At 50.4% G+C, this 23,793-nt stretch overlaps 2 protein-coding genes across 10 annotated transcripts in view; both read left to right on the top strand.

Annotated features, from left to right (window-relative positions):
- SLC47A1 (solute carrier family 47 member 1) overlaps positions 1–9,986 on the top strand; it is a 44,771-nt gene extending 34,785 nt beyond the window's left edge. Inside the window, exons 15-17 of one of the 4 annotated variants that reach the window (XM_001144887.7) lie at positions 2,397–2,491; positions 3,695–3,776; positions 8,279–9,986. In XM_001144887.7, coding sequence (XP_001144887.2) covers positions 2,397–2,491; positions 3,695–3,776; positions 8,279–8,505 — 404 coding nt within the window. In that variant the 3' untranslated portion in view covers positions 8,506–9,986. Of the gene's footprint in view, positions 1–2,396; positions 2,492–3,694; positions 3,781–8,278 lie in introns of those variants that run through there. The other 3 variants (XM_009432591.4, XM_016932233.3, XM_009432590.4) reach the window with 3 other exon arrangements.
- An 891-nt stretch (positions 9,987–10,877) lies between these two features.
- LOC104001141 (multidrug and toxin extrusion protein 2-like) overlaps positions 10,878–23,793 on the top strand; it is a 53,700-nt gene continuing 40,784 nt past the window's right edge. For 5 of the 6 annotated variants that reach the window (XM_063799731.1, XM_063799727.1, XM_063799728.1 and 2 more), the window contains exons 1-3: positions 10,878–12,512; positions 22,688–22,842; positions 22,954–23,767. Coding sequence is in view for 3 of the 6 variants with exons in the window: in XM_063799727.1 (XP_063655797.1) it covers positions 23,558–23,767 (210 nt within the window). In the remaining 3 variants the exon portion in view is untranslated. The remainder of the gene's footprint in view (positions 12,513–22,687; positions 22,843–22,953; positions 23,768–23,793) is intronic. The other variant, XM_009432588.4, reaches the window with a different exon arrangement.

The raw sequence follows: 23,793 nt of genomic DNA on the forward strand, positions 1-23,793 counted from the left end.
AATATATCTAGGCCAGGCACAGTGGCTCATGCCTGTAATTCCAGCACTTTGGAAGGCTGAGGTGGGTGGTTCACTTGAGGTTAAGAGTTCGAGACCAACCTGGGCAACTTGGCGAAACCCCGTCTCTACTAAAAATACAAAAATTAGCCAGGTGTGGTGGTGTGCGCCTGTAGTTCCAGCAACTTGGGAGGCTGAGGCACAAGAATTGCTTGAACCCGGGAGGCGGAGGCTGCAGTGAGCAAGATGGCACCACTGCACTCCAGCCTGGGCGACAGAGTGAGACTCTACCTTTAAAAAAAAAGCGTAACTAATTGTGCAAAGTAGAAGAGGAAGTTGAGAATCACTGAAAAGAAATGGTGGGGGCCCTGGGGATGTGAGGGCTCTATGAGAAGCCTATAGTCAATCCCCCCCACCCACCTATTAGAAGAAATTGTGGTACGAATTGGTTTTGAGTATTGTGTCTCCTGGTATGGTATGCAGTATACCTATACAAGGTGTCTAGGAGAGCATCAGAATTCTGCAGGTTCTCAGAAGCAACCTCAGGAAATCATAATGACCCTCAGAATCCCTGGGAGACGTTTTAAATATGTAAATTCCTGGGCCTTGCCCATGAGATCTAATAATCATCCCACTTTGGGCTCCTAGGTTGGGTCAAATAGAAATCTTTTAAATGATGTATGCTAAAATTATTGGAAATCTAATTCATAACTTTCAAATTATAGCTGGAGTTAGCTGGTTATTTCCTGTTTAAGGTGGTTCGGGTGAGCTTGTTTCTATGTACTGAGAACACTGGATTTGAAAGAGGAAGCCAGTAGCTTGCTTTTACTAATTTTTTATAGGACTAGCAGGTGGCACCAACTATACTATTCTAAGAGCAGGCTAGGCTGGGCGTAGTGACTCATACCTATAATCCTAGTGCTTTGGAAGCCAAGGCAGGAGGATCACTTGACTCTAGGAGTTGGAGGCTGTAGTGAGCTGTGGTCATGCCACTGCTCTCCAGCCTGGGCAACAGAGCAAGACCCTGACTCTAAAAAGCAAACAAACAAACAAAAGGGCAGGCTGATCATACCTGAAAAATGTGATTGGTACCAAGAAACAGAGCTGTAAAACCTGTACCAAATCCATAAACCAGGAACCCAGACTAGCCACCTTAACCCTTACATAGATCTGGACAGCTGTGGAAATAAACCAGGACCAACCAAGCAAGACAAGCAAAGTCTGTGTATTCTCAGCAAGGGTGTTGGCTGCCACCACTTGCATTTGGGCAGAGACTCAAAGGCAGGCAAAGGAGTGGGAAAGCGTCACAGTGGATAAAAGGGGAGGCTGCAGGTGTGTCCTGAGTGGAGATTGTTGATCTGGGGGATGCTGGAGGTGGCTGACTAGAAATGGGCCTCCCATGTGATTGGTTAGGGGGATGTATTTTACTTTCTCTGGTTGGTCCTAAGTTGGAAGTGCAGACCAAAATTAGGGAAGCTGTCAGTTGCTAATCAAGTCCTGGCCATCTGGGGCCAATCGTTACAGAAGTTACTGGTTAGCTTCCTGGATTGTTACCAAAGGCGGCGATCTTGCTTCCTGCAAGTCTGATTTAGGGAAGGCTGGCTTCCTGGGTTTATTGTAGATGGGGTGGGGTTTCTTGGGCAGGGTGCTGCAGTTTGTGAGGCAGAGGTCTGTTTTTATTACGGTCAGGACTTTGTCTCTTGGTTATTGTTGGAGCTTTTGGTTCTGCCATTAGTTTACTGTTGACCAAAAAACCCTCCTCACCTGGGGTCTCCCTCTGTGCCCTGTGTGGTGCCTTGAGATTCACAGGGCTTTTCCCGCCATCCATTCCCACCTGGCCTGCCTTTGGTGTTCTCCAGTCATCTGTAGGTGCTCAGCCCTGCTCTGGAAGCTTCTAGCAAAGTCTGTGTCAGAAGCAAGTTAAGGTCCAAGGTCTGGCAGGAACTCTGAGGGAGAGAACATCAGTAATTTATATGGCTAGTGATTTCTGCTTTTTTTTTTTTTTAATGTTAGTCCCCTTTTTTGAGGAAACCAGGGCAGAAGTAGTTGGTCCTGGGAAATTTTAATTTCCTTATAACTGGCATTTTTCTTAATATTCAAGCATTATAATCAGTAAGGCCAAAAATATCCTCTGAATATTTGTTCTGAAATCCTGAACCAAAAGAGATGGCCCTTTTAGGGGGTGGCCTCAAGGAGTACTGGGCTTTCCAGAACCTTCTGGAACCTTCTGGAAGCCTGAGGAGGAGCAGGATAGAGGTCTCTGGCCCACTGTGGGCTCCACCTCAGCCATGAAAGCAGATATTCAGTATGGCTGACAGAAGTGATATAGGCAAAACATACTCCCCAGGGGCAGCTGGTTTTCTATGGAATTAACCTCTATTAAATATTTCTATTTCTAGGTCTGTGGTCAGGGATCATCATCTGTACAGTCTTTCAAGCTGTGTGTTTTCTAGGCTTTATTATTCAGCTAAATTGGAAAAAAGCCTGTCAGCAGGTAACTATGTTCATTCTGTCCCGGTAAAGGTTCCTCTCCTAGAAAAACAGGATCTGATCTGGCTCTCCCTTTTTTCTTTTGGAAAGTTCTTTTCTCATTTTCTTTATTCTTATCTCATGAATACTATTGTTCTTGTTGTTTTAACTAGACAGTTCAGATGTGAAGGGCCAGATGATCCTGGCTTTATCTATTCCCAGAAAAACAGGGGACTCCTTTCTTCCTTGTCTCCCATGCCAGGCTGTCACCCTTGTGCAAGAAAATCCAATTTCAGGACAAGAATTAGAACTGGAGAGAAATGTGGGATGCATCAAAGTCATCCTGATGTTGTTTTTATGGTCTCCAAATGTTTTGTTAAGATACTTGTGTGCATCCTTCCCTTCAACTTTCTAGGGTCAGTGTGAGGTCTAGAAATAGGTGGTAGAAAAATGAGATGAGTCGAGGTACAGTGGCTTATGCCTGTAGTCCCAGCTATTCAGGAGGCTGAGGCAGGAGGATCGCTTGAGCCCTAGAGTTCGAGGCTGCAGTCATCTGTGATCACTGCACTCCAGCCTGAGTGATGGAGCGAGACCCTGTCTCTACAAATAAAAATTTTTTAAAAAGAAAGAGATAAAGTAAAAAGGGAGAGTTCTAAATGATCTTGGTCCCTCTCTTGTCCCTGTCTCCCTCACCCTGTACTGTTCCCATCCCACCTTCCCTTTCATGGACCCCATTTCAGCTTTTTCTGTTTTCTTTTTCTTAAGAGACAGGCTCTCACTCTGTCACCCAGGCTGGACTATAGTGGCAGGATCACATCTTGCTGGAGTCTCAGCCTCCTGGGCTCAAGTGATCCTCCTGTCTCAGCCTCCCAGGTAGTTGGGAATACAGACATGCGCCACCATGCCTGGCTGTTTTTTTTTTGTTGTTATTTTTTTGTTTTTAATTTTTTAATTGAGATGGGATCTTGCTGTGTTGCGCAGGCTGGCCTTGAATTCCTGGGCTCAAGCAATCCTCTCTCCTCAGCCCCCTAAAGTGCTGGGATTACAGGTGTGAGCACTGAGCCTGGCCCCATTTCAATCTTTATGAAAGATGACCTGTGAATGAGAGGAACTTCAGCTATACATGCCAATTAAGGAAAATGGCTTGGCTCTTCCTAAACTAGGTGGTCAAGTAAAATACCATATTAACACTATTGTGAAGCCTGATGGACTGAGTTTCATTTTCCAGGCTCAGGTACACGCCAATTTGAAAGTAAACAACGTGCCTCGGAGTGGGAATTCTGCTGTCCCTCAGGATCCGCTTCACCCAGGTAAGATATGACTCCCTCAGCCCTTGGACAGGCCTGTCTAGGTAGGACTGGAGGGGCTGTTAGTGAGACACAGCTAGATTTGCTGCTATGAGCTCTCATTTAAATAGGGCAATAATGTTTCAGAAACACATGATAAAGCCAAGTAACACACAATTCAAGGTAAACTGAGTTCAAGTTTATTTGCTTTAATTCCACACATTAGTAAACCGCTATAGATGACTGAAAGGTCCCCAGTTCCTCCCCTAATTTCTGCAAGCACTTTGCAGGCATTTCTAACACTTGGAAATACTGTGCTTCTACCATAGCTTAGAAACTGACATTTGTTTGTTTTAATGGGGTCCCTGCTGTTCATCAGGCAGACACTTGTGGGCTTTAAACAGGTCGTTGCTTGGACCTTTGCTTCTGATGCACATCGTGCAAATGTGGTTACGGTTTTCTTCAGTCAGTTGAGTAATCCCCCCGATTCCTGGCCCCTTAGGCAGTTAGCCACCCACTCTCAGTAACCCTTGCTCCTTTATAATTTAAACCCTTTGACTTCATAGAATGGCTGATACTCAGTCAGTGGTCAGTTGTGTTGTTTCTGCCAATTTTCATTCATGTTGTCTAGGCTCCTGTGCTGTGTGTCTGGTTATCTTTGATTTTAATTTATTTTTAAATTAATTTTTTAAAATTAAAGACAAACTTTTTTTTTTTTTTAAATAGAAAGAGGGTCTTGCCCTGTTGCCCAGGATGGTGTGCAGTGTAGCTCACTGCACCCTCTACATCTTGGGCTCAAGCGATCCTCCTGCCTTGGCCTCCCAAAGCAGTGGGATTACAGGCGTGAGCCACCACACCTGGCCTGGTTATCTTTGATTATGTTCCAGACTTTATATTTGAAAATTGTTCACAGAAGTAACTTGAGCCTGAAAGAATGTTGTCTATTTATCTTCAGAGAGGATTTTCTTTTCCTTCTGTTGGACACTGAGGGTGACCAGCAGTCTAGGGCAATCTTGGAAATGGAGCTTTCTGGAGCACCCAGCCAAACTGAAGGTGTGCTGCAGCCAGTGTAAGGCTTGGTTTACTTCTTCTGGTTCATGCTTTTTTTTTTTTTTTTTTTAAAGCAGTCTCACCCTATCGCCCAGGCTGGAGTGCAATGGCGTGATCTCAGCTCACTGCAACCTCCGCCTCCCGGGTTCAAGTGATTCTCCTGCCTCAGCTTCCCAAGTAGCTGGGATTATAGGCGTCCGCCACCATACCTGGCTAATTTTTGTATTTTTAGTGGATATGGAGTTTCACCACGTTGGTTAGGCTGGTCTCGAACTCCTGACCACAAGTGATCCACCCTCCTCGGCCCCCCAAAGTGCTGGGATTACAGGCGTGAGCCACCACACCCGGACTGGTTCATCCTTAAGTCTTGGATGCAGCCCTTTGGGGTTCTAACCTCAAGTACAGAGAGGTTTGCCAGGGCCTGATTCTTGGTAGGTACCCAAGTCCCCAAAGCCCTGCTCAGCGTCTCAGTCATGTGATCTGGATGTAGGTCTCTCTGACCTGCATCCTGTCATCTCTCTGATCTGAATGAACTCTCTGATGTGAAGCAGCCCCAGAGGCTGGGCAGCCCCTCTGGGTTTCCTTCGTCCCCTGGATCTTGCCCTGGTGACTCTTCATTACATTGTTTGCATTCTGATGCCTTCAAGATGATATTTAATTTGTTTTATTGAGGTTCTATAATGATCTTCAGGGAAGGGTTGGTGGATGTTTTCTACCATCTTGCCAATTTCCCTGATTTGTGAAATCCGCATAACAATAGCACTTATCCCTGTTGTTGCTTTTGAGTCTCACTCTGTCGCCCAGGCTGGAGTGCAGTGGCTCGTTTTCACTGCAACCTCTATCTCCCAGGTTTAAGTGATTCTCCTGCTTCAGCCTCCTGAGTAGCTGGGATTACAGGCGTGTGCGGTGGTGCACCACCACACCCTGCTAATATTTGTATTTTTAGCAGAGACGGGGTTTCACCATGTTGGCCAGACTTTTCTTGAACTCCTGACCTCAAGTGATCTGCCTGGCTCGGCCTCCCAAAGTACTGGGATTACAGGCGTGAGCCACCACACCCGGCCTAACAATGGCACTTACTTTTATACTACCGCTGTTGGGGTTGAGAAGCACCCAGAACTGCCTGACCAGGGAAAGCATTTTGTTAAGTGTGAGCTGGTATGATTCTGTTCAAAATGATTTTCTTTTTCTCCCTCCCTCCCTCCCTCCCTCCCTCCCTCCCTTTTTCTCTCTTTCTCTGTCACCCAGGCTGGAGTGCAGTGGTGCGATCAAGGTTGACTGCAGCCTTGACCTCCTGGGCTCAAGCAATCTGCCTGTCTCAGCCTTCCAAAGTGCTGGGATTAGAGGCATGAGCCACTGCACCCGGCCCAAAATGATTTTCTTTCAGAACTCTGAGGATATTGCTACATTCCTAACATTCATCCACTTATGCTCATTAGGAAGTGGGATGGCCAAGCTTATTCTCGTGCCATTATGTAATATGCCTTCATTTTTCTCTTCGGAAGCTTTTAGGACATTTTCTTCTTATTATTCCTTTTTTTTTTTTTTTTTTTTTTTGAGATAGGGTCTTGTTCTGTCACCCAGGCTGGAGTGCAGTGGTGCAATTATAGCTCACTGCAGTCTCAAACTCCTAGGCTCAAACAGTCCTCCCATTTTAGCCTCCTGAGTAGCTGGGATTACAGGTGCGCGCCACTATGCTCAGCTAACTCTTTAATATTTTTGTAGAGACCAGGTCTTGCTTTGCAGCCCAGGTTGGTCTTGAACTTCTGGATTCAAGCAATCCTCCTGCTTTAGCCTCTCAAAGTGTTGGGATTACAGGTGTGAACCACCACGCCTGGCCTATTACTCTTACTGTTCTGAAGTGTCTTGAGACTAAGTCTAGGTGTGAGTCATTATCTGCTTGAAACTGTTGGGGTGAAGGAGAAGCTATCCCCTTGCCCTCCGATGGTTCACTGAAAAATCAACTTATAATAAGGCCGATGAATAAGAGAAAAGGCATACAAATGTATTTAACCATGCACAAGGGAAGAATCACAGTCGTTACCCAACATCCCAGTGAGGCCCAACACTCATATAACCAACTTTCAGAGGGGAGAGAGGAGATAGGGCATTTGGTGCTTCTGTTGAGGGATAGTAAATGAGTACTAGGGAAAATGATTGAATATTTTGCAGAATGAATGGATTGGGGGCAGGGTGGACAGACTGGTTCCCTTTGGAAGTTGAATGAACCTGAGAGACTGGCATTATTTTGTAAAAGGTTTGGCAATTGTTCTTCTTGGTGGGTTTGTCTGGCTTTTATGTAGATGGGGAAAAGTCTCTTTCGAGGCCTGTTGATCTCTAAAGAGTTTTTAATTTAAAATACTCATTATACCAGGGAGCCATATCTTGGGGTGAAATTCTCTGCAATCCTTCAATACTTAGTAGGCCCTTTGATGTGAACGGTCACATCTTTCTCCCATTCTGTGAATAGCCTTGTATTCTTTCTTCCTTCCTTTTTTTTTTTTTTTTTTGACACTGGGTCTCTCTCTGTCACTCAGGCTGGACTGCAGTAGCACAATCATAGGTAACTGCACCTCGATATCCTGGGCTCAAGTGATCCTCCCACCTCAGTCTCCCAAGTAGTTGGGACTATAGGCATGTGCCATCAGGCCCAGCAAAGTTTTTGTTTGTAGAGATGAGGTATCACTATGTTGCCCAGGCTGGTCTTGAACTCCTGGGCTCAAGGTATTCTCCCACCTCAGCCTCCCAAAGTGTTGGAATTACGGGCGTGAGCCATCGCACCCAGACTTGAATTATTTCTTAGGTTGTTTCTCCTTGTGTTTTGTTCTGAAATGCTTATTAGATGGGTGTTGGCTCCTTGAAAATTTCCCCTGTGAATCCTTTTTTTTTTTTTTTTTTTTTCCCTTGGAGTGGAGTTTTGCTCTTGTTGCCCAGGCTAGAGTGCAATGGCACCATCTTGGCTCACCCAAACCTCTGCCTCCTGGGTTCAAGCGATTCTCCTGCCTCACTGCCTCAGCCTCCTGAGTAGCTGGGATTACAAGCATGTGCCACCATGTCCGGCTAATTTTGTATTTTTAGTAGAGACGGGGTTTCTCCATATTGGTCAGGCTGGTCTCTAACTCCCAACCTCAGGTGATCTGCCTGCCTCAGCCTCCCAAAGTGCTGGGATTACAGGCATGAGCCACCGCGCCCGGCTTCCCTGTGAATTTTAATGGAGAGGGCTACCTTATTTCTCTAGCTCCTGGGAGAGTGCTCCCTGGAGCACCCAAGCCAGCGCTGGTAGGATCATCGGTGTTCGTGAAGGAGTGAGTGGAGGGGCACTCTGCGATAGGATTTCTTTTATTTATTCACTGTAGCAATAGTGTCCTGAATTAACTTTCTCTCCACTATTAGCACATATTCCTTTTATACATAGCCTTTTATAAAAATGAAAAAAAAAATCCCTTTTAAGCTGCTAAGTTCCTTTTTCCTCCCAGGGTGCCCTGAAAACCTTGAAGGAATTTTAACGAACGATGTTGGAAAGACAGGCGAGCCTCAGTCAGATCAGCAGATGCGCCAAGAAGAACCTTTGCCGGAACATCCACAGGACGGCGCTAAATTGTCCAGGAAACAGCTGGTGCTGCGGCGAGGGCTTCTGCTCCTGGGGGTCTTCTTAATCTTGCTGGTGGGGATTTTAGTGAGGTTCTATGTCAGAATTCAGTGACGTGGCAGGAAAGAAAGTCAGGTCAAGTGATGCTTTTGAGCTTACACACAATTCACAGGCCCACCAGTGACAATTTACTTTGAGTTAATGTCATTCAGGTGTGCCCATGGATTTTGAGGGCTGGGAATGCAAAGACACATTTTTCTATAAAAAGAAAAAGCAACTAAGGTTAAAAGCTATATTGTGGCCCAAGACACTGTCTGAAAGATGACATGAGTAGTAATTCACCACTATCTGAACCAAGCAAGGATCAATGTGCTGACTGCATTGGCCAATGGCTTTGATACTTCTGCTATTTTTTTAGACACAAACCCATAAACTAAGTGCTTAAGAATTCATACTGCTTGAATTATGTAAAATATATTTTACAGTATATCTTTCCTTGGGCCTTAGATTACTATTCACTGAGCAAATGGTATTTGTTTTTGTTTTAACTTTTTTTTTAATAGACGGAAGTCTTGCTTTGTCATGCAGGCTGGAGTGCGGTGGTGCGATCATAGCTCACTGCAGCCTGGAACTCTTGGGCTTCAAGCAATCCTCCTGTGTCAGCCACCAGAGTAGCTGAGACTACAGGGGTATGCCACCATGCCCAGCTGGCATTTGTTAATCTTCATTTGAGGTCTAGATCTAGGCACCGTGGGCACTGAAAAACAGTTGGGAAATCTTTCGAGCTGTGGAAATCCAAACAAGGACTGATAATTCCTGGTAGGGGTGTGTGCGTGACCTACTGCAGCCTCAACCTCCTGGGCTCAAGTGATCCTCCCACCTCAGCCTCCTGAGTAGCTGAGACCACAGGCGTGTGCCACCACGCCTAGCTAATTTTTTATATCAGGGTCTACCCTTTGTTTTCCAGGCTGGTCTTGAATTCCTGGGATCAAGCAATCCTTCCACCTTGCCCTCCCAAAGTGTTGGGATTATAGGCATGAGCCACCACGACTGGCCAGAGGACAAAATTTTAATAAAGGTCTTAGCTTAAGCAGTAATCCTACTTCATTAAGCCTTCCTGGGGTGCGGTACACACCGTTAATTCAGCAACCCTCAGTACATACTAAGTATGCTCAGTGCTGTGAAAGTGGATTACACCAAATTAAGTCATTCTTATCACACCCAATCAAAAGTCAAGAAGCCAGGGATAAAAGCACCTCAGGCACATAACATTAATCTAGTAATGTAATTCTCTGCACATCCAGCTGGTGAAACTGTGTGCTGTAAGCTGGGACCAGCTTTATCCATAACTGCTGAGATAACTTGCTGAAGCTCTAGGAATAATTTTGCCTGCCCGGTTGCTCACCAGTTGTAGCTTGCCAGCTCCCAGCACCCTTCCTGGTGCCAATAAACTTTCTCAAAGAGCAATACTGACATTTCTTTTGATAAAACCTCCAGCCTTCTCTGTGTTGTTCCGACATACCGAGGACCAACTGGTCTACATGGATGCCCTGAACATGCAATTCTTTCTTCCAAAATAAAACATTAAATAGAGATTTTGCCTCTACATTTTTGACTTAGTGCTAGGATGGATATAATGCTCTAGGTATGGCCTTTTCCTGAAATAACAAAATCAGAAAAGTTACCTACTTTGAGTAAAAAACACCCAACTGCTGATTTTGGTTGGGGCCACCTTAAGGTATCTCTACCCTCAGTGCCTTGTTCTTGGGGCCACGAGGCCCATTCTCCAGGAAGGCAGATAAAGGCTTGCACTGTGGCCCTCGGGGTTGGGCCTGGGGGCAGGGGGGCAGACACCGCAGAGGCCCCTCCCCAGCTCCTCGTCAGGAACCCTCGAACCCTGTCTCCATTCCCCTCACACAGGACCCCCTGCCCTTCCCCTTGCCAGGTAGGGCAGGGACCCCCTGGGGATAAGAGGAGGTTCTTTCAACCACCAACCACAAATAGCCGCCGGCCAGGAGGCCACCCCGGGCCGCCAGGAGCAGGGAGGCTGGGGTCCCTACGAGGCAGGACCCCTCCTCTCCCGGAAACACCTGAACCCGCAGCAAGCCCAGGCCAGGAGAAGCATGCCAGAAAGCGCCAGACCTGTGCTCCGCGGGAGGATGGAATCACCAGCTCAGTCCTGTCTGCCCACCCTCTAGGCATTTTGCTTTTCCAACCTGACCTACAAACTCTCCTGATAAAAACCCGTGTCATCCGAAAGCACACGAGGGCTCCTCTCACGCAGGGACCCCTTCCCCGAGCCCCCTTCATAAGCCCCCAAGGGCCCTCCCGGTGCCCTCCCCCAGGGTTCTGCGGGCGGCGACCATTGCCCTGGGCGTCTGGAGCGGGTCCGGGACGGGGAGGGGCGGGGCTGGGTGGGATCGGGCCGCCCCCCTCACCCCCCCACCGCGCTGCGGTCCCGCGCCCGCGCCGCCGCCAGCCGCTCCCAGCCTCCGCATGGAGGCCCCTGCGGCCGCCGACGCCCCGGTCCCCGCCGAGCTCCCCGCCGCCGCCAAGGACCGGCCCCCATAGCGGCTCCGGGCCCTCGGATGGCGTGACGCCTTGTGGGGCCTGCGGGGTGCGCTGCCCCCGGACCTGCGGGGGGAGGCGGCTGAGCTGGCGGCGCTCGCGGGCCCAGTGGTGAGTGCGGCGTCCTCACGCCCAGCCCGACGCCTCCGGAGCGGCCGCCGCGCGGGGGTGGGCGCGGGCTTCCAGGAGGGAGGGCGGCTGTGAACGCGCCTTGCTTTCCGCGCCTCCGCAGTTTCTTGCGCAGTTGATGATCTTTCTCATCAGCCTCGTCAGCTCCATCTTCTGTGGACATCTGGGCAAGGTCGAGCTGGACGCTGTCACGCTCGCCGTCACGGTGGGTGCCTGATTTCGCCCCTGTAGGAGCCGACGGGCGGCCAAGGCTTAGGATTTGAGCGGTGTCCCCAGGCGCTGTGGCTCACGACTGTAATCCCAGCGCTTTGGGAGGCCCAGGTGGGAGGATCGCTTGAGCTCAGGAGTTCGAGACCAGCCTGGGCAGCATAGCAAGACCCCCGTCTCTACTAAAAATAGAAAAATTATCCCGGCGTGGTGGCACCGTCTATGGTCCCAGCTACTCGGGAGACTGAAGCAGGAGGATCGCTTAAGCCCAGCAGATGGAGGCTGCAGTGAGCTGAGACCGCACCACTGCACCCCAGCCTTGGCAACAGAGCAAGACCCTGTCTCAAAAACAAACACACAGGGCGGGGCGCGGTGGCTAACGCCTGTAATCCCAGCCAGCACTTTGGGAGGCCGAGGTAGGCGGATCACCTGAGGTCAGGAGTTTGAGACCAGCCTGGCCAACATGGGAAGACACCGTCTCTACTAAAAATACAAAAATTAGCCGGGTGTGGTGGCACGGGCCTGTAATCCCAGCTACTTGGGAGGCTGAGGCACGAGAACCGCTGGAACCCAGGGGCCTGAGGTTGCAGTGAGCCGGAATTGTGCCACTGCACTCCCGCCTGGGTAACAGAAGGAGACTCCATCGCAAAAAAAAAAAAAAAAAAAAAGGAAAGAAAAAAAAATCAATTTGAATTGTATCATGTCTTATGCATCTTCCTTTACAGGTCTGGGACTGACCTGTGGCTTACCATTACCTGATTAGATTTGGAAGGAGCTCGTGTCAATACTTAGAAGAGTGTAAAACTGAAATAACTGCACTTTTTTCTATTATGAAATTAAATCAGGAGACTTTTAGGTAATTTAGGTTGTTTGCCATTAATTGGATTACACAGTACATTCAGCTCCCACCCTTTCACCCTTGTGGAAAAGCCTCTCCCATGGATTGAAATCACACCTCCTGGGACGTCTCTTCCCTGGCTTTTGTTAGTGATGTGGAAAGTTGTTTCTTCCTGCATTTCATCCAGGCTTTCAGAGAAAGTGCAAAACACTTCTGCTGGTGATGGTAGGCGGCTTTCCCTAGTCTCAGAAAATGTCCCCTCTGTCCCCGTGAGATGGGTACACACCCTAAGAACACGGAGGGCCACCGGAGCTTCTCATTCAGCTACATGGGAGCGAAGACCTTGCCAGGTGGAATCAGTCATACATTTTATTTACAGGTCTGTTATTTGGTGAACGTATTGGATTAAGGGACATTTTTGCTTCCTTTGAAAGTTTAGACTGGGACTCTAGGAAGAGGCACAAAGGCAGAGGAGATTCGTATACATGGCTGCTCCAGTGTCCCCACCGGGAAAGACGAGCTTGGCCTCTACCTTAATAGGATGATGATCTAGGACTGGCAGGGAAATTTCCTGCTGTGTCCCCGCAGGGCCCAGGATTGGGGTCCACCTTTTCTGATTACTGCTTGCCAACCATCACTGCCCCCAGGGTGCTTCCCGGGCTCACTTCTGGGCCATCGGTCACTCCTCCCTGTGGATGACATCTAATGGCCAGTCAGCCACCTTGTTCAAGAGGACCTCAGCATCTGGGTGTCCACTCTTCTCCTCTCCCCGCCTCTGCTGTCATCCCTGGGGCTGTGGGCTCGACTCTGTGACCCACAGTCACAGCTTTCATTTTTGAAAGGGATCAAGACCATGTAATTGGCCGAAAATGTCCATACAGGTACAATGACCAGATAGCCACCTACTCTTAACCTAGGATTGAGAAACGGGGGACCTCACCTGGAGACTTCGGGTCTTGTTTCAAGAGCAGGAGGATGCGCTCGGTGTTGACCAAGTCGGCCCAGCAGGGAAAGCAGCACAGCATAAGGAGGAGGACCCCTCTCTGAAGTATGATCCCCACGCGCTTGAGGTTCTTGACTCCAAAGGACTTGAGGAAACAAATGCGCTGCTAACAGCATATGCCGGGCAGGCCCAGGCTGGGGGCCTGCGCCACAAGCAACCCCTCCCAGGGGTGCCCACCTGCCGCTGCCCAGGCAGCCCCATTTCCCACCATCTGCTCCCACCCTCCACACCAACAGCTGACAGCATTGGGGGAGCTTCTGAGCCAGGGACAACCAGTGAGCTAGCTGGCCCCTGTGGCATTTTACACGTGTCCTGGGACAATGTGTCCCTGCTCCCAGGAGCTGGGACTGTTAACATGGAGGGTAGAGGCAGCAGAAACTGAAGCTTAAAAGAGAGTTTTCAACATGGGAGGCAGACAGATGCTGCAGGAGAACATGTGCCATGGTAGAAGGTGAAGTTGTGGGGGACTCTGAGGGCCAGGGATACCGGGGGAGGGTGCAGCGGAAGAAAAGCACACACTGTAGGCTGAGAAGGGCAGCTAGCAGGGCGGCAAGAACTTCGGGGGGCGGGAGGTCATGGAGGCCAAGGCAGTGCTCTAGAAAGCAGGGATGGCCAAGTGGATTAAGGACGGCCAAGCGCTCACCTGAGGATTTTGTCACAGGAGGCCGGGAAGAGGCCAGGCCCAGTGGGCTAGGCAGGAACGAACAAGGCATCAATAGGGGCTGAGTCGGGAGTGCAGGCCAGGCCCGAGTGCAAAGAACACCTTCAAGAAGCTTGGCTTGAAGGAGGCCAGCAGGGAAGGAGGGGTGGTGGTAAGGGAGGGCGATTTTAGGGTATGGGAGACCAGACTGGGAGGAACAAAGGACAAAATGCCCTTGAGCAGGTGGCCCCAGGGGACAGCACTAGTCAAGCTGACTCTGTTGGTTTTTTTTGTTTTTGTTTTTGTTTTTTCCTGAGATGAAGTCTTGCTCTATTGCCTAGGCTGGAGTGCAGTGGCGAGATCTCAGCTCACTGCAACCTCTGCCTCCCAGATTCAAGCAATTCTCCCACCTCAACCTCCTGAGTAGCTGGGATTACAGGCGCCCACCACCGTGTCTGGCTAATTTTTGTATTTTTAGTAGAGACGGGGTTTTACCATGTTGGCCAAAATTGTCTTGACAACTTAGCTGAACTACCACTGCCCTTGGCCAAAGGCGGAAGAGCGCAGAGCCCCTTATCAGGAACGGGCTACAGAAATTCCTGTGGTTAGGCACGGCGTGGTGGCTCACGCCTGTAATCCTAGCACTTTGGGAGGCTGAGGCGGGCAGATCACCTGAAGTCAGGAGTTCAAGACTAACCTGACCAACATGGCGAAACCCCGTCTCTACTAAAAACACAAAAATTAGCCAGGCATGGTGGTGGGTGCCTGTAATCCCAACTACTTGGGAGGCTGAGGCAGGAGATCTCTTGAAACCGGGAGGCGGAGGTTGCAGTGAGATCTTCTAGGAAGATAATAGACTCATTTTTAAGATAACTGTGAAAACAAAATTTTTTACCTTTGGAAAAATGTTCATAGTATAAAAGGGCTAACAAAAATGTGTTTTTTTTTTTTAAATAAAGGAACATTTATTTATATTCCACCTTGTTCCACGAAGAATTTGAACCAGTTTACACAAATACTTCCCTAAAAGAAGGATAAATAAATAGCTGTTAGAATTGGGTCAAAGAAACATGGGTGGAAAAGCTGGGAGCCAGGGGTGAGTTGGCATGGGATAGGCTGGAAACTGTGCTCAGGTTTTATGGAAGCCTTGATTCGGCGGAAGGGCGGGCCTGGGTACTGAGCCTCAGCCACATTTCCCTTGACCTTCAGAAGGCAGACACCATGACATGGAGCGTGGTGTTCTGGGCTGCTTGCCGCCAGAGACAGAGTAGCAATTTTTGTTCTATCTTTTATAAAGTTGTGTGTTGTAAGCGAGAGGTCTAACGTCAGAGCTCAGTTTGATAAAAGCTTGTGACAGCGGAAGCCGCGGGGCCCAAGGCCAGGTCCTACTTTACATGGGTAGACTGAGCCCCGGGGGAGAGTAACACATTTCTCATTTCTCTGTGTTGGGAATATTCAATATCTTCTTTTCTTTTATTTCTTTTTTTTTGAGACAGGATCTTGCCCTGTCACCCAGGCTGGAGTGCAGTGGCGCAATCATAGCTCACTGCAGCCTCAAACCCCTGGGCTCAAGTGATCCTCCCACCTCAGCCTTCTAAGTAGCTAGAACCACAGTTGTGTGCCACCAAGTCCAGCAAAAAAAAATTTTTTTTTTTGAGACAGAGTCTCGCTCTGTTACCCAGGCTGGAGTGCAGTGACTCACTGCAACCTCCATCTCCTGGGTTCAAACGATTCTCCTGCCTCAGCCTCCTGAGTAGCTGGGACTACAGGCATGTGCCACCACACCCAGCTAATTTTTGTATTTTTAGTAGAGACAGGGTTTCACTGTATTGGCCAGGCTGGTCTCGAAATCCTGACCTTAGGTGATCCACCTGCCTCAGCCTCCCAGAGTGCTGGGATTACAGGCGTGAGCCACCACACTCGGCCAATGTCCAGCTAATTTTTAAAATTTTTGTAGAGATGGGGTCTGGTCATGTTGCCCAGGCTTCAGTATCCTTCCAGCTATTTGAAGCTATCTGTGATTGTTTCCTGCAGTCACCCTGCAGTGTGGTGGAACACAGGAGCCTATTCCCTCTGCCTAACTGTAACTTTGTATCCTTTAACACATCTCTCCCTATCCCCCCCATCCCCCTACACTCCTATGTGACTTTTTTTTTTTTTTTTTTTTTTTTTGAGACAGAGTCTTGCTCTGTTGCCCAGGCTAGAGTGCAGGGGCGCAGTCTTGGCTCACTGCAACCTCTGCCTCCCAGGTTCAAACAATTCTTGTGCCTCAGCTTCCTGAGTAGTTGGGACTACAGGTGCATACCACCACTCCTGGCTAATTTTTGTATTTTCTAGAGATGGGGTTTTGCCATGTTGTCCGGGCTGCTCTTGAACTCCTGGCCTCAAGTGATCTGCCCACCTCGGCCTCCCAGAGTGCTGGGATTACAGGCATGAGCCGCCGTGCCCAGCTCTGTGTGACTTTTTAAAACACAAAACTTCATAAATTAGCATGCTTTACCTTTCTGTTTTCCTGGCAGTCCGAGGGGTTTGGGAGCTTTAGTCATGCCCCTCTGCCTTGGCTGGAATTCAGTGTTGCTGTGTGGGTAAATCCTCATTGTGCCACAGCCCTCCTGGGGCACGGTTAGATGGAGACCCTGGTCTCATGGGGTCCCACCGGGCAGTACATGTATGGCCTGTCATTTATGTGGTGGGGCTGGAGTTTGTGTTCACCAGGCCAGAGTCGTGGTCAGTGAAGAAGCTAACTCACCTGGGGCTGCCATCACCAGTAACCGTGAGACCCAGGACGCAAATGAGGGTCTTTCAGCCCCTCGTCCTGAATGCCTCCTGCACCCTACCTGCAGGCTACTCTATGTGCCCTTAATTGTCAGGGACTGGGTGAGGTCTGGTCAAGAGGGTGACACAACTAGTCCTGTTCCTCACTGGAGGACTAAAGCTTGGGATCTGGAGCCAGACTTCCCAGACTTAGGTCACCATCTGAGTAACTTGGGCAAGGGACATACACTTTGTGTAACTCAGGTTACCCAAAACAAAAAATGAGACGAGTTGTCCTAGCACTATGCACATGAGGGGCTTAGGACAGTGCCTGGCACATAGTATGTGCTCAATAAAAGTTTGCTGTTATTATTACTAAATGCACATCCTACTGGCAGATCGGGGCATCACCTTTAGATGTTAACCACAACTTAACTTTATTTATTTTTTATTTTTTTGAGACAGGGTCTCACTCTGTCACCCAGGCTAGAGTGCAATGGTATGATCTTGGCTTACTGCAACCTCCACCTCCTGGGTTCAAGTGATTCTCCTGCCACAGCCTCCCGAGTAACTGGGATTACAGGCGCCCGCCACCATGCCCGGCCAATTTTGTATTTTTAGTAGACATGGGGTTTCACCATGTTGGTCAGGCTGGTCTCAAACTCCTGGCCACAAGTGATCTACCTGCCTCGGCCTCCCAAAGTGCTGGGATTACAGGCATGAGCCACCGCACCTGGCCCACAATTTAACCTTAAATATAGAAATTATAATGTGCTATACTGTTTAAGAAAAACTAGGTTTCATATTTCCCCAGTTGACACAAGGTGGTTATCATCCTTTAGTTAGAAGGTACATTTTTGTTCAGTAATCAATAAGGATAGATGTAGACACCCATTTGATCTAAAATACAGCATACATCTGTTGAGTTGCCCTTTAGAGACAAGCTTGTTGAGGTTCCTCCATGAAGAGGGAGCTGTCTGATGCGACCCTGAACTGGCGTCGTCCCCTGAAGGTCTGCCACACCAGGTCTGTGGTTCTCTTGCAGGTGGTGAACGTTACTGGGATTGCAGTTGGCACTGGCTTAGCCTCAGCTTATGACACCCTCATGTCTCAGGTGAGGACCACCCTCCCCCACATACCGTTTTTTGACAGTTACCTTTCATAATAGAGACTTTCTAGGACCATCCACCCTATGGGTTTTGTTGCATTTTATTTGTCAAATACAGATGGTCCCTGACTTAGATTTTTAAACTTTGTGATGGTACAACAGTGACACGCGTTCAGTAGCTGCACTTCAAGCCCCTTACAACCATTCTGCTTTCCACTTTCAGTATCGTCCAGTAGATTCCATGAGATAGTCAACACTGTATCACAAATAGGCTTTATCTAAGATTATTTTACTCAGCTGTGGGCTAATGTAAGTGTTCTGAGCACATTTAAAGTGGGCCAGGCTAAACTGTGATGTTTGGTAGGTTAGATGCATTCAATGCATTTTCTTTTTCTTTTTTTTTTTTTTCTTTTTTATTGATCATTCTTGGGTGTTTCTCGCAGAGGGGGATTTGGCAGGGTCACAGGACAATAGTGGAGGGAAGGTCAGCAGATAAACAAGTGAACAAAGTTCTCTGGTTTTCCTAGGCAGAGGACCCTGCGGCCTTCCGCAGTGTTTGTGTCCCTGGGTACTTGAGATTAGGGAGTGGTGATGACTCTTAACGAACATGCTGCCTTCAAGCATCTGTTTAACAAAGCACATCTTGCACCGCCCTTAATCCATTCAACCCTGAGTGGATACTGCACATGTTTCAGAGAGCACAGGGTTGGGGGTAAGGTCACAGATCAACAGGATCCCAAGGCAGAAGAATTTTTCTTAGTACAGAACAAAATGAAAAGTCTCCCATGTCTACCTCTTTCTACACAGACACGGCAACCATCCGATTTCTCAATCTTTTCCCCACCTTTCCCCCCTTTCTATTCCACAAAACCGCCATTGTCTTCATGGCCCGTTCTCAATGAGCTGTTGAGTACACCTCCCAGATAGGGTGGTGGCCGGGCAGAGGAGCTCCTCACTTCCCAGTAGGGGCGGCCGGGCAGAAGTGCCCCTCACCTTCCGGACGGGGCGCTGGCCCGGCGGGGGGCTGACCCCCCCCCCACCTCCCTCCCGGACGGGGCGGCTGGCCAGGCGGGGGCCTGACGCCCCCACCTCCCTCCCGGACGGGGCGGCTGGCCGGGCGGGGGGGCTGACCCCCCCACCTCCCTCCCGGACGGGGCGGCTGGCCGGGCGGGGGGCTGACCCCCCCACCTCCCTCCCGGACGGGGCGGCTGGCCGGGCGGGGGGCTGACCCCCCACCTCCCTCCCAGACAGAGCGGCTGGCCGGGCAGAGGGGCTCCTCACTTCCCAGAAGGGGCGGCCGGGCAGAGGCGCCCCTCACCTCCCAGACCAGGCGGCTGGCCAGGCGGGGGGCTGACCCCCCCACCTCCCTCCCGGACGGGGCGGCTGGCCGGGCAGAGGGGCTCCTCACTTCCCAGTAGGGGCAGCCGGGCAGAGGCACCCCTCGCCTCCCGGACGGGGCGGCTGGCCAGGCAGGGGGCTGACCCCCCGACCTCCCTCCCGGACGAGGCGGCTGGCCGGGCAGAGGGGCTCCTCACTTCCCGGTAGGGGCGGCCGGGCAGAGGCGCCCCTCACCTCCTGGACGGGGCGGCTGGCAGGGCGGGGGGCTGACCCCCCCACCTCCCTCCCGGACGAGGAGGGAGGACACTCCTCACTTCTCAGACGGGGTGGCTGCCGGGCGGAGGGGCTCCTCACTTCTCAGACGGGGCGGTTGCCAGGCAGAGGGTCTCCTCACTTCTCAGACAGGGCGGCCGGGCAGAGACACTCCTCACATCCCGGACGGGGCGGCAGGGCAGAGGTGCTCCCCACATCTCAGACGATGGGCGGCCGGGCAGAGACGCTCCTCACTTCCCAGATGTGATGGCGGCCGGGAAGAGGCGCTCCTCACTTCCTAGATGGGATGGCGGCTGGGCAGAGACGCTCCTCACTTTCCAGACTGGGCAGCCAGGCAGAGGGGCTCCTCACATCCCAGACGATAGGCGGTCAGGCGGAGACGCTCCTCACTTCCCAGACGGGGTGGCTGCCAGGCAGAGGCTGCAATCTCGGCACTTAGGGAGGCCAAGGCAGGCGGCTGGGAGGTGGTTGTAGCGAGCCGAGATCACGCCACTGCACTCCAGCCTGGGCGCCATTGAGCACTGAGTTAAGGAGACTCCGTCTGCAATCCTGGCACCTCAGGAGGCCGAGGCTGGCGGATCACTCGTGGTTAGGAGCTGGAGACCAGCCCAGCCGACACATCGAAACCCCGTCTCCACCAAAAAAATACGAAAACCAGTCAGGCGTGGCGGCGCGCGCCTGCAATCGCAGGCACTCGGCAGGCTGAGGCAGGAGAATCGGGCAGGGAGGTTGCAGTGAGCTGAGATGGCAGCAGTACCGTCCAGCTTCGGCTCGGCATCAGAGGGAGACCGTGGAAAGAGGGGAGAGGGGAGAGGGGAGAGGGGAGGGGGGGAGGGGAGAGGGGGGAGGGGAGAGGGGAGAGGGGGGAGGGGAGAGGGGAGAGGGGGGAGGGGAGAGGGGAGAGGGAGCTCTATCTACCACACAGTCTTGGGTGCAAAGTCTTCAATGCATTTTCAACTCAAGATATTTCTAATTTACAGTTGTGAGGTAGCTAGGTAGCCCATTGTAAGTCATGGAACATCTTTTTTAAAAAATTATATTTATTTTTGCAGGCGAGGTCTCCCTATGTTGCCCAGGCTGGGCTTGAACTCCCGGGCTCAAGAGATCCTTCTGCCTCAGCCTCCCATGTAGCTGGGACTACTGGAACAAACATCTGTACATGGCTGCTAATGACTGGAAACACAACCAGGGTCAGCCAGGCGCAGTGGCTCACGCCTGTAACCCCAGCACTTTGGGATGCCAAGGCAGGCAGATCACCTGAGGTCAGAAGTTCAAGACCAGCCTGGCCAACATCATGAAACCCCACCTCCACTAAAAATACAAAAATTATCCAGGCACGGTTGTGGGCGCCTGTAATCCCAGCTACTCAGGAGGCTGAGGTGGAAGAATCGCTTGAATCTGGGAGGCAGAGGTTAAGGTGAGCTGAGATCTCGCCACTGCACTCCAGCCTGGGCGACAGAGCTAAATTTCATCTCAAAAAAAAACAAAAACAAAAACAAAACACAAAAAAACAAAACAGCAGAGTCAGCTTGACTAGTGCTGTCCTCTGGGGCCACCTGCTCAAGGGCATTTTATCCTTTGTTCCTCCCAGTCTGGTCTCCCATATCCTAAAATCGCCCTCCCTTACCACCACCCCTCCTTCCCTGCTGGTCTCCTTCAAGCCAAGCTTCTTGAAGGTGTTCTTTGCACTCGGGCCTGGCCTGCACTCCCAACTCAGCCCCTATTGATGCCTTGTTCGTTCCTGCCCAGTCCACTGGGCCTGGCCTCTTCCCGGCCTCCTGTGACAAAATCCTCAGGTGAGCGCTTGGCCGTCCTTAATCCACTTGGCCATCCCTGCTTTCTAGAGCACTGCCTTGGCCTCCATGACCTCCCGCCCCCCGAAGTTCTTGCCGCCCTGCTAGCTGCCCTTCTCAGCCTACAGTGTGTGCTTTTCTTCCACTGCACCCTCCCCCGGTATCCCTGGCCCTCAGAGTCCCCCACAACTTCACCTTCTACCATGGCACACATTCTCCTGCAGCATCTGTCTCCCCCATGTGGAAAACTCTCTTTTAAGCTTCAGTTTCTGCTGCCTCTACCCTCCATGTTAACAGTCCCAGCTCCTGGGAGCAGGGACACATTGTCCCAGGACACGTGTAAAATGCCACAGGGGCCAGCTAGCCCACTGGTTGTCCCTGGCTCAGAAGCTCCCCCAGTGCTGTCAGCTGTTGGTGGGGAGGGCGGGAGCAGATGATGGGAAACCGGTCTGCCTGGGCGCCGGGCAGGCGCCCCTGGGAGGGGTTGCTTGTGGCGCAGGCCCCCAGCCTCGGCCTGCCTGGCATATGCTGTTAGCAGTGCATTTGTTTTCTCAAGTCCTTTGGAGGCAAGAACCTCAAGCGCGTCGGGATCATACTTCAGAGAGGGGTCCTCATCCTTATGCTGTGCTGCTTTCCCTGCTGGGCTGACTTGGTCAACACCGAGCGCATCCTCCTGCTCTTAAAACAAGACCCGAAGTCTCCAGGTGAGGTCCCCCGTTTCCCAATCCTAGGTTAAGAGTAAGTGGCTATCTGGTCATTGTACCTGTGTGGACATTTTCGGCCAATTACATGGTCTTGATCCCTTTCAAAAATGAAAGCTGGCCGGGCACAGTGGCTCACGCCTGTAATCCCAGCACTTTGGGAGGCCGAGGCAGGTGGATCATCTGAGATCAGGAGTTCGAGACCAGCCTGGCCGACATGGTGAAACCCCGTCTCTACTAAAAATACAAAAAAGTTAGCCAGGCGTGGTGGTAGGTGCCTGTAGTCCCAGCTACTTGGGAGGCTGAGGCAGGAGAGTCGCTTGAACCTGGGAGGCGGAGGTTGCAGTGAGCCAAGATCGTGCCATTGCACTCCAGCCTGGGTGACAAGAGCAAAACTCCGTCTCAAACAACAACAACAACAACAACAAAATGAAAGCTGTGACTGTGGGCCACAGGGTCTGGGGGCTGCAGGGACCACCTGACTCAGGGTGACAAGATACAGGACCAGGGTGTTGTGTGCCTGGCCTGTCTCCCGTTCACCGAGTCCCTCCATTTTGCTGTCTGGCAAATGCAGAAAATATTTTTCCCCTGAAGTAGAATAGCAGTGTAATCGCCTTCACGTATGACTTTAGTGTTGGGTTTTTTCTTTAACCTATAATTCCAGTGTATTCTCTGGTATTTGTCCTTGGGGTGCGTGGTCCTTTCTAGAAGACTGTGTCGCTCACTGTTAGGTGACCCTGACACTTTCAAATGGTTTCTGAATTTTGCCCAAGTTTTAGTTCATTTTGCTGTATTCACTCCACCTTTCATGCTAAGAATGAGCTGAAAAATGGAAAGTGGTCAGACTGCCCCTTAGATAGCAGACATTTAGTAGACTTAGTGTCATGTTTGTGTAGGTTGAAGAAAAACACTTAAAGTTGTTATTAAGTTTCTCTCATTTTTAGGCTGGGTGTGGTGGCTCACGTCTATAGTAATCCCAGCACTTTGGGAGGCTGAGGCAGGAGGATTGCTTGAGCCCAGGAGTTTGAGGTTACAGCGAGCTATGATGGTGCCATTCTACTCCAGTCTGGGCATCAGAGCAAGACCCTGTCTCTAAAAAGTAAATAATTTTTAATTTTAATTTTTAGAAAATACTCTGTGGGTTCAATTTGAAGACAATATGACCAGCAACTGTTTTAATATTAACTGAAGACTATTTTGTTTGTTTCAGGATAGCCCAAATTTATGTGCCGATTTTCATTCCTGCCCTTCCTGTAAGTTTCAAGGCTGTTGTGTCTCACTACATGAAGCAGCTCACATGTGTCGCCCTGCGCATGCCCCTTCCCCCGGCTCTTGTTTCTCCATCTTGGTGCAGTTCATGCCAAAAGCCCGACATGTATTTCTTGGCCCTGTCGTCCCTCCCTTGCTGACTCTCAGGACATGTACCACTCTGGTGTCCAGTAGCTTAAATTAAAGACAAAGATTGGGCCAGGCACGGAGGCTCATGCCTGTAATCCCAGCACTTTGGGATGCTGAGGCAGGTGGATCGCGAGGTCAGGAGATCCAGACCATCCTGGCTAACATGGTGAAACCCCGTCTCTACTAATAATACAAAAAATTAGCCGGGCGTGGTGGCACGCACCTGTAGTCCCAGCTACTCGGGAGGCTGAGGCAGGAGAATGGCGTGAACCCAGAAGGTGAAGCGTGCAGTGAGCCCAGATCGTGCCACTGCACTACAGCCTGGGCGACTGAGCAAGACTCTGTCTCAAAAAAAAAAAAAAAAAAAAGACAAAGATTGATGAGGGGAAGACATTTCCTTCCTGATTCCTTGTTCTATGGTTATTTTTGATTGCAAATCAACCAGAATGTTTCTGGATCATCTAGGATTTGGGGAGTGCTGCATTCGGGCACCCTCGGAGCCGTTCGAAATGTCAAGACGGTGGCTTCTGCCTCAGCCAGTTGGAATCGGCCTGTGTCAGTTCTTCAGGGAGTACATCTTTTATCCACTCTGGAAAATTCCAAATAGTGCCCTAGCATTGTCTCATGTGAGTGAGGTTCTCTGAGATCACAC

The sequence above is a fragment of the Pan troglodytes genome, chromosome 19 (genome assembly GCF_028858775.2).
Source record: "Pan troglodytes isolate AG18354 chromosome 19, NHGRI_mPanTro3-v2.0_pri, whole genome shotgun sequence".
NCBI classification, from domain to species: Eukaryota; Metazoa; Chordata; class Mammalia; order Primates; family Hominidae; genus Pan; species Pan troglodytes.